Source organism: Ciconia boyciana, chromosome 1 (genome assembly GCF_034638445.1).
Source record: "Ciconia boyciana chromosome 1, ASM3463844v1, whole genome shotgun sequence".
In the NCBI taxonomy this organism is placed as follows: Eukaryota; Metazoa; Chordata; class Aves; order Ciconiiformes; family Ciconiidae; genus Ciconia; species Ciconia boyciana.
In genome coordinates, this window is record NC_132934.1 from 62,827,480 (window position 1) to 62,837,361 (window position 9,882).

General features: G+C 41.3%; 1 protein-coding gene across 1 annotated transcript in view; it reads left to right on the forward strand.

Moving 5' to 3' along the window:
* Positions 1 to 6,825, forward strand: part of PAH (phenylalanine hydroxylase) — a 38,288-nt gene extending 31,463 nt beyond the window's left edge. Inside the window, exons 9-13 of the mRNA XM_072849481.1 lie at positions 1,410 to 1,466; positions 2,486 to 2,581; positions 2,911 to 3,044; positions 6,051 to 6,166; positions 6,782 to 6,825. Coding sequence (XP_072705582.1) covers positions 1,410 to 1,466; positions 2,486 to 2,581; positions 2,911 to 3,044; positions 6,051 to 6,166; positions 6,782 to 6,825 — 447 coding nt within the window. The remainder of the gene's footprint in view (positions 1 to 1,409; positions 1,467 to 2,485; positions 2,582 to 2,910; positions 3,045 to 6,050; positions 6,167 to 6,781) is intronic.
* Positions 6,826 to 9,882: the final 3,057 nt, after the last annotated feature.

Below are 9,882 nucleotides of genomic sequence, written 5' to 3' on the forward strand. Positions count from 1 at the left end.
TTATTTATTGCTTGAAATCATGACACAAATCACTTAGGTGAACTCATACACCCAAACTCCAAATGTCTGTCTTGTGTGAGTTGTTTTTTTACAGGCAAACCTGTTGCAAAGCTGTCATCTAAAACCTTGTTGTAGATGTTGATCCTTCTGAGCAAAGTTAAATGGCTCATGAGTCAGATGAATTATTGCCCCACCCTGCAGTCCAAATGTTAGGGAAAGTGAAGATTTTTTTTGTTTTCTATTGAAGCCACAGAGGAGACTGAGTGAAGTGGGGAACTGTCCCAGCTGCAAGCACGGGAGAAGGCTGGAGAGGAGCTTTCTCTTTGGTAGCGTTAATGTCTCTGGAAAAGAAGCCAAACCTCGGTGAAGGAGTAAACTTTTGTCTGCATCTTACCAGAAAACATGAAAAGACAGAAAGAGAGAATGTCAGAAAGACAGAGAGACAGACAGACAGGCAGACAGAGAGAGAAGGAAGGAAGGAAGGAAAGAAAGAAAGAAAGAAAGAAGGAAAGAAGGAAAAGGAAAGACAAGAAGAGAAAGAAAAACAGAGACAAAGGATGGAAAGAAGGATGGAGGACAGAAGGGTAGAAGGACAGAAGGAAGGAAGGAAGGGAAAATGGACTTGATGTAACATCCTGCTCACAAGACAAAAGTTGACTTGATGTAGTTAGTAAGCATTCAGTATTGCTCTCAGGCTCTGCCTTTTCCCAGAACTGGGGTTTCCTTCCAGATAAGCCCTATTGCACCTTGGTTTATTAGAATTTGACATGGTGATGGCTGCTCCCATGCTCTTGGTGTGGGTGTGTGTGTGGCTCTTATTTTGCACTGCCCAGTCCTCACTGGAGCAAACCAAGAAAGGTACCTCGTTATATGCAGTGTTGTGTGGCTGTCTTCTGAATCCAGCTATGGCATGCATCCTGGGAAAGTCTCCATTAGCTCCCAAGGTACGAATAAGCTCTTTCAAATCGTGCCCTGCCATTCAGGAAAAATAACTCATTCAAGGCTCCAGGAAGACTCCTGCAATCAGGGTCCATCAAAACAAAGAGAAATATTTAAGGTGTGTGGGTGTGACTGATTTACCTCCTTTTGACCATATCATTCTCTTGGGTGTGCATTGTAGACTTTATCAAAAGCCTGTCAAAGCAAGAGGAAAATTTTATTTGACCTCAGTGAGCTTTGTACCAGGCACAAAGGATCATGCCTTGTAAATGACATTTGGACAGGACCTTTTGTTCATTTCTGGAGAGATTTCTGGTTTAAAATTGATGTTGCATGATAGCAACATGTCCTGTAAACATTTGTGTGTGGTAGTAAGTGATGGTAACATTTAAAATGTGAGAAACTACATAAGACAAGACGGGAAGAATGTTTGCAATAACAGCTTGAAGAATAATGGTTTATTGTTACAGGAAATTGGACTGGCATCTCTGGGAGCTCCGGATGATTTCATCGAGAAACTCGCTACGGTAATTTAATAAATGAGGGCTCAATTTTCCAAAGCACCCTGTGTTGTCTTAATTCTGCTGCCACTGAAGTCACTGATAGAACTCCCATAGAGTTGAATGGGAACAGAGAGAAGTCCGTGATTGGAAAACCCCACCCTGAAACAGTTGCATTAAAGGAAAATAACTTTGGCACCCCTTATTCAAAGTGACAGTTGTGATTAAACACAGAAGCCCAGACAAGATTTCCTCCAGCACAAACATATTGGGCAAGAAGAGATACATGTTACTACATCCCCACAGGAAATTTCAGGAGGCAGCTTCAGTAGTTGTTCTACCTGCAAGTGCCCCTTCTCATCCACCCTGCCAGGCAGATAATGTCCTCTGCAGTCAGTGTGGCTCACCTGAATCCTACCCTGAGACTACTGAGACCCAGAAGTGCAAACTTCAAATAAAAACAAGGGTATTCCTGTGAGATTAGTGTCCCCAGTACCAACTTGCCTGGGCAAGGCATTGCACCGTCTTTGCTGTTTCTGATAGATGAGGTAGTTCTTCTGAGCCAGAGCAGGTATCCCTTCATAATGACAAACCAAGAAGTCAAGCTAGGCCACACACCATCTTCCTTCAATATTGCACTAACAGCCCATTCCCTCTCCTGCTGCTGCAGCTAGACACCCTCTGTGTGAAACAGGACACAAAGTTCTATCAACTAAGGTTCAAACTTCAACTGGTTGGGCAGCCAAAATGAAATTTTACTGCTATAGTTTCATTGTCTCTGCTCGGCTGACAAATATAAGCACAGTAAAACACAATGTGTTTGTCAGGGAACTGAACTGATTTGCAGGCACATTGAGTCTAGCACTGTGCCCCTTCCAGATGAAGAATTTCCATCTTTGGGGACATTTATTGTATTTATACAGTTGATATTTGACACATGGCAACATTTTAAATAGAAATGTAAACTCCAAATGTATTCAAATCAATGATGTGCGCCTGCTCTTTTTGATCAAGGAATCATATGTTTCTGTCAATTTTCTTGCTAGGTTTATTGGTTTACGGTGGAGTTTGGACTATGTAAGGAAGGCGATTCACTCAAGGCATATGGTGCAGGGCTGCTGTCTTCATTTGGGGAGCTGCAGGTGTGTCCTATAAAACAACGTTTCAAAGATGTTTATAATTGCTCAAATTTCTCTTCTGAATGTCTTCAGATCCTTATTTTGCTTCATACTTTGCGCACAGAAGTAGCATGAAATGTACTTCATTGAAGAGCTCTAATAAATGTTTCAGTGTGTCCATACACAGGGGACTCACACCTGCTTCTTTCCTAGTAAGTGACATGGTCATTGTATTCCACAGGAACAACTCTTTCCTGTCTGAAACAGGGTGGCATTTAATAGCTTAATCTTTCTTTCACAGCAAATTCAAGCACTTTTTAACTGAAATAAATTTCTTATCCTTTTGCTCACAGTATTGTTTGTCAAGTAAGCCTGAGATTCAGCCTCTTGTCCTGGAGAAGACTGCTGTGCAGAAGTACCCTGTTACTGAGTTCCAGCCTGTCTACTATGTTGCTGAAAGTTTTAAAGATGCTAAAGAAAAGCTAAGGTAATCCAGTCATTCCATACAAGATCCAATTTCTTGTTCACTGCCAATACAATGGATCCCATTGCTATAACAAGTCTTGGGTTGACAGTAATGTTTTGAGAGGCATTAGAAAAAGTTGTGCAATGCTTAAAGAGACTAAGCAGTTGTTACACTCAAAATCTTGTTATGGGCAATAAGGGGAACATGCCTTATACATGAAGCCAAGAATTTGCGGTTAGTCTAATTAAGAGTTTCATCTGTATAACCAAAATCCAATAAAAAATTATTATTAGTCCAACTGCAATGATACTAACACTTAGGGTCAAAGCTAGCTAATTAACACAAAGCAAGTCTCTTTAACAACACTATAGTTATAAGTTCTTGTACAAAAAATCTCCTAGTATCTACTCCTTTTCCTCTGCAGTTATGCTCACCCTTACACTTCCTTTTGTGTCTTAAGTCAACAGTTTCAGGCTGGCGGTGGGGGGTGGAGTTGTCAAGTAATCAGCATCTTGAGGTCTTCAGAGCAGGACTGTGACATTAATGAATGGAGCTTCTTCCTCTCTTTTGTGAGGAGGTGGATGGTGTTGATGCTTCCTTTCTTCCTCCTCAGCGCAAGGTTTCCTCAGGGCCATTTTTATGTTTTCTAACATGCTTTACATCTTGCTCTTTCTACATTGGTCTGCAAATCTATGTTACTCCTGACTTTACAATTTATGTTAAATATTTTTTTCTTTGTCCCTTTTGATTCCTCTAAAACCGTTCTTTTTCTCAGCTCCTAAGTTTGCTTTACTATGAATAACTGACTAGTGGGGAGTTGTTGATAGCCCAGGGACAACCAGCATCATCCTATGCTTGCACCTTTAAGGCCTCTGTTATCACCCCATGCTGGTACTCCTTTATGCTGCATTATTACTTTAGGGTCAGACTTAGTTCAGTCTGTACAGTGTAACTACTTGCTATTCCTGCCTATATAAAAATTATTAATGATAGGCATTATAGCACAGAGTTATTCAGAATTAAGCAAAACCAAAACAAATTAGGTAATAACTACATGGTCATTAGACAATTGCTATTACAGCTAAACAAAACTGCAAGCAAGCCTAATAAACCCAATCCTGAGGCCTGTGTGGTTAGCTTAATACAGCCTGCAGCTTGTTACCAGCAGTGTCTTTACAAGACTACAGGGCTACACAGTAAATCTTTCAGTCATCTGTGACTGAAATACAGATTCAGTTCCAGTTCAACAAGACTTTGAAATAATGGTCCAGATTCAGTTCTGGTTCTTGAAACAGGAATGGCTCAGATTGTGTTTGGGGTTCAGCTTGGGTTCCACCTCGGAGCAATATTTCTATTTCTGTTTAAAAAAACCACCACCGTATTTCTGGATGTTAGCCAAGCCAACTGGGAGTTAGCCTTGGTTCACACTCAACAAATTTTTCACTTGGAGATGCCACACAGGGACTTGTCCCAGACCTGCAGTCTCTTCTCTCTCTCTCTCCCATTCACAGATAAACACATACCGAGACCAAAGATATTCTGCTGCCCCAGGCTCCCCAGCTCCAAAGTCTTCCTAGCTACCTCCCCTGCTGCTTCCTCAGTCATCATAAGCCTGTAGCCTCTCCTTCTGCCCTTTTCTCTGCGGTAATACCTGAGAAAGATGGCCTTCTCTTCTGGTTTGTGCTATTAATATCCTGCACAGAGTTTCTACCTTCTCTGTATACTTCTCTAACTGAGTAGCAAGTTCCTTGAGAAAATGGAATATGCTGCCTTACTCTATAAAAACGATCTTGGAGCTTCTTTTAATTGCTTCAGTGACCAAATTGGAAAACTGGTTAAACTGAAATAGAGGTCTGGGAGTTTGTTCAGTGCCTGTGTTCGTGGCTTGCACCTGGACATGTGTGTTTGTGTGTAATGGAAAACCTCCCTGAAAAATTATGCTGAGGCTGACCTAAAATATTTCAGCTTAAGGCATTTGTCTTCTAATTAGGATCTTACCTTCACCTGAGATGTAGGAAGACTGTCTTCTAATGTGGATCTCTGCCCTTAGAAAACCTGGACTGATGCCACTAAACATTTTCATCCTAGCCAACATAATTTTTTTCCACTGTCACACTTTGCGGCCTGCTCACACTGAACTCTATTTGAGACAATGGCCTTAGCTGATAATAATTAGGACTAAACTGAAGGAGCAATGTGGAGCTGGCATCCGGCATATTCCACTGTTCTGGGTGTATGGAATTTACCATGCTGAGTCACAGTCTGTATAGTGGGGCTCCATAATCAACTCCTGCGTGCTTTCCTTCCTCTTTCAGCAGTAACTGCAGTAATCCAAAGAAGATATATAAGCCAGTATCCTGCTGGGGTCTACAAGGAGCCTGGAACAATAGCTCTGACCATCTCATCCCATTCAAGGTCCTCCTTTCCACAGTTCTGTGGTTATGCAAATTAATGTTTTCCCAAGATACCAAAATCTTAATGTTTCTGCCATGGAATTAACTATTTTGCAGAAGGGAAGGCTGCAAATAAGGGGTGGCAAGAATGCTGCTTCACTCCGTTGACTATCTCCTATCTTTGCAATGACCTGGAAGCCACTACCAACCATACCAGAAGTTAGCACTCTGCTTGCTCCTTGGTATGCCAGGATGGCACAGGTATTTGACCTTACTTTCCCAGAAATTGCAGACTTGGATCAGGATTCCTATATTATGCATTACTGAAAGGAAAATGAGGTTTTCAAGTTTGGCAAACCCCAGTAGCTACATAGTTGGCCTATACCAGGAGTAGTGTTGCCATGCCAATAGCATAATTAGTCCTGTTTGGAAAAAAACAAAGGTGGTAAGGACAAACGCAGATTCAAGCGTGTCACAGAATGCTGTAGGTCTCAAATCACTCGGCAGGAATTTCAGTTATTTCCTCTCACAGATTTTCTTATTCCCCTCATCAAATGCACACACCGAGGAAAGAGTGAATTACTGAAAAAAGGAGCTTTTCAAGTTTGTATGTGTTTTTGTATTTTTGCCTCAGGAAATTTGCTCAAACGATACCTCGTCCTTTCTCTGTTCGGTACAATCCCTACACCCAGAGGATTGAAGTCTTGGACAATGCAAAACAGCTGAAGAACTTAGCCGACACTATCAATAGTAAGGAACTACAGATTTGTTACCTTGAATTCCTCAAACCTTGGATCAGAAATAGCAACCACAAAGCAGATTTCATCTAGTTGCTTGTAATGCTCTGAGCCTGACCAAGTTCAAGCAGCACACATCTCCTTTCTGGTGCAAAAATTGCTTCCTAATTCTAGCCAAGCTTCAAAATAGCATTTCCCCTTGTCTGTAGTTTGTTCCATCTGAAATATCCAGTTTTAGTGGAGGTGCTAGGAAAGGGCAGAGGGCCTTGTGATGGACTCTGATGTGTGGCTCTAGCTGTTCTCGCTAAGGAAGTAAAGGAAAAGCTTGGCTTTAATCACATTTCCTTTTGCCATTCTAGCCTTTTTCCTGATAAATTTTACCCCTAACATTGGCTAACCTACTAAAAGCCAGCACCCCTGATCCTGTGATCCATACTTGTATGGCTGATGAAGGCAAAGGGCTGACTCTGCAAACCTTACTCCAATAAGGCCCTAATAAATGTGTCCAATTTAGCACTTCTTTGTTCACCTTATTCTTTCAGGGAATGGATATAAAGAGTAAACATATACAGGAGTGTTAGAAATGGGCTAGCTGTAGGATTAACTGCTCTGATTCTTTCCTTTGCAGGTGAGATGGGGATCCTTTGCAATGCCCTCCAGAAGATAAAATGAAGATTCGCTGTAACTTGCTAATCGCTGGCTGCTGACTTGAAGCTGCCATGTGCAAATACCAGTCTTCTTCTAGTCTCTGTCTATTATCTTCCTATGTATTGCATGAATGCTTTTGTTGTATATCTTAATTACTATAGATTAGCGGAGAAAGAGACACCTACAAGTAACCCTTGGCTCTTTTGGCCTTCAAACACTAATCCATTTTTTCTCACTAATGAAAAAAATCACCTTAGTTCTGGGAATCTGAGGAAAGCCTTCGTATCTCTTGTGCCAAAGGTTAGCAGAAGGAAGAGATCTCCACCATGCAGAGCTATAGTCTGCTGCAGCTGTGAGGTTGCATTACCACAGGATGGTAATGACCAACAGACTAATCCACCTTGCTTTCTCTCACAGTCATTCTCCCCTCAGTCCCTCACATTTGTGCAAGGTTCCCATGGTGTCCCAAACTCTACACCTTTCAGGGGGTATACATATACTGCTTGGCCCTCTGTACCTCTACTTTTATACACAAGCACCTTGATCCTGATATTTTTTTTCCTAAAAATGTGATATTGCCATTGATCCAAAGCACAGATGCTAGCAGAAAAGACAGCAAGTATGCTGCAGCCTCATTAACAAAGATTTATTACCGTGTATAAATATACTGTATTTGCACAAGCACCAATCCCAAAAAGGTTTGTGCAAGTCAAGAATGCTGTATGCTGTGATGTGTCATTGGTGTGCAGAGCAGAGTCCATAGGCAAGGCACTGAGACTGCCTATCCAGAGCATGGAGTCTGTGCCTCAATACAGGACCCACAAAAAAGCTCCTTCAGAGGAGAGTTACCTAAAGGCAAGTCTGTGTGGCTTTCTGCAGTTGGATGTGAGGTCAGTTTATCAATACTTCATGCAAGCAAGAAACCATGCAGATGCTTTAACAGGGCATCAAGACCTTATTAGTCCAGTCTCAGAGCTGTGCTGGCTGTAATGTTGTGTAACGTCATGGATTCAGAGCTGATTCAGGACCAGCCAGCTTACAGAAAGGGGAGACCTCTCTTAATAGACATAATCAGCTACTCACTGTGGAAGGCTGATGTGTGAAGGCTACCTTGTGTTGTGTGTGTCCTCTGAGAGTGCTTTATTCAGCACTGCTACAAGGTGTCTCCTAACTTTCTGGACTCACAATCCAGGAGGTGGATACCAACACCTTGGAAATGGAGGACAAGTGGTTCTTACAATGCAGCTGAAGACACCAGAGCCTTCCAACTCCTAACTCACTGTATGTGTGGCTAGAGTCCCCACCAAAGCTATGGAAGACCTGGGTTAGCTGTGTTCCAGTCTGAGTGTATTCAAACTCCAACATGGTATCTTTCAAGACAGCGCCTAAGTCATGATACTTTTTAGAGTCTCCTTCCTTCTCCCACGTGAGCTTTAATCTCCCTTTTTGGGTTAAAGCAGTTTTATTCTTCCTGGAGTATAGGTCAGCTGAGGCAGCAAATGGAAGCAAAGCTGAATCCAGATTAACTCAATGGCTCAGCCATGGAGAGAGAAGAGCTTGGCTGTTCAGAAAGCTATTTCTGTATTTTATCCAATAACTTTCACTCAAAGCAGCTAAATGCCCTCTTGGACTGGTCCATATTGTATAATGCCTCCCTGTCACTCCCTAGTTGAAGGAGAAAGGAGATCAGCACTTGTACATTGGAACAAAATGGAGCAAAGCAAAGCAGAACAGTATTTCCAGCTTGAAACAATTCTACATTATGATACTAACATGATTCAGGAGTCACATTTCTGTTAGAAGATCCAAAGATGGAGAGGGATTTGAAAGTCCACAAGTCTCATACCTGCTACTGTACTAATCTTGTATTTATAGTTTGAAAATCAATGGAGCTTTAATGTAAGCCTCATCCTTTAGGAAGATAGAAAGTACAGCTGTTTCCATTATATTTGTGGTGAGTAATAACATTAATCTAAGCATACCAGCTGGAACCCTTTTCAATAGACATATAGTCATGCAAAATGGTATCATTTTGGTGCTTTGAAGTGAGCTTTTTTATCTCTGTATCTATCTTTTTTGTTCCTTTTTTCCTCATGACAATGTCTGTGTAGATCTTTCAGTCCTGTTTGGCATGTATTTTCAGTGTGAAAGTAGCCCATATTTTTCTCTCTTAATATAATAGGACCCATAAGGTAACTGTGTACCACAAAGAGACAATTTCATCTCAAGGGTGAAGTCTTTCAAACTAGTCCTCAACTTTCCAAGCTCCTCTGCTTCTGGCTGTTGTTATGAGTGACAGCAGCAGTAAATCTATAGTGATATTGAGAACCCAGGATTCATGGTTGTCTTTTATGTGCAAGGGGAATGGTTAAAGAGTATTGATGCCACATGTCTGATTCTGTGTCCCTTAATGCAGGTTTAAATGAGCAATAACTCCAGCCAAAGCAGCATAACATAGATGTTCAGCAAGACTGAGAGATGAGAAAAAGTTAAATGCTCAGTATTTTAAAAGTAGAGGAAATATACTGAAAGTAGATTTTCTTGCAGAACAAATAGCTTGTGCATATGTGCTTTAAATAGTACAAATAAGTTGCATTTTAAATAGTACTTCTTAATGGGTGGCTTCTTATTTCCATGCTAAAGAAAATTAAAGTTATCTGGCCAGTGTAACTCCTCTTTGTAAGGTAACCACACAGGTTGATCCGAATTAAATACCCAGGTAGGGGGGAACGCCCATTTGAGGTGGGTTCCAACTCAAAAAAGGCTGTCTTGCACTGGTTGAGTATAACTCATCTAGACAAGATCATAAACTGATATATAAAAAAAAATATCTTGATGTGTCTAATTACCTAGAAATGTACAGCAAAGCCTTGATTGCTCTACCTTTGTATACTCTGTACATCTTTGTATGCTACTCTGACTAACCCATCCTAAGCTACTCTTTTAAGTAATCTTCTCTTCTATCCCACTATGGTCACATTTTTTGATGTCCCCATCTCCAGCTTTGTTTCAGGTGACCAAAGAAGCCCTCTCATGAGGCCTCCTTCCTTTGCAGTGACCTTGGCCAAGGTCAGTGATGGT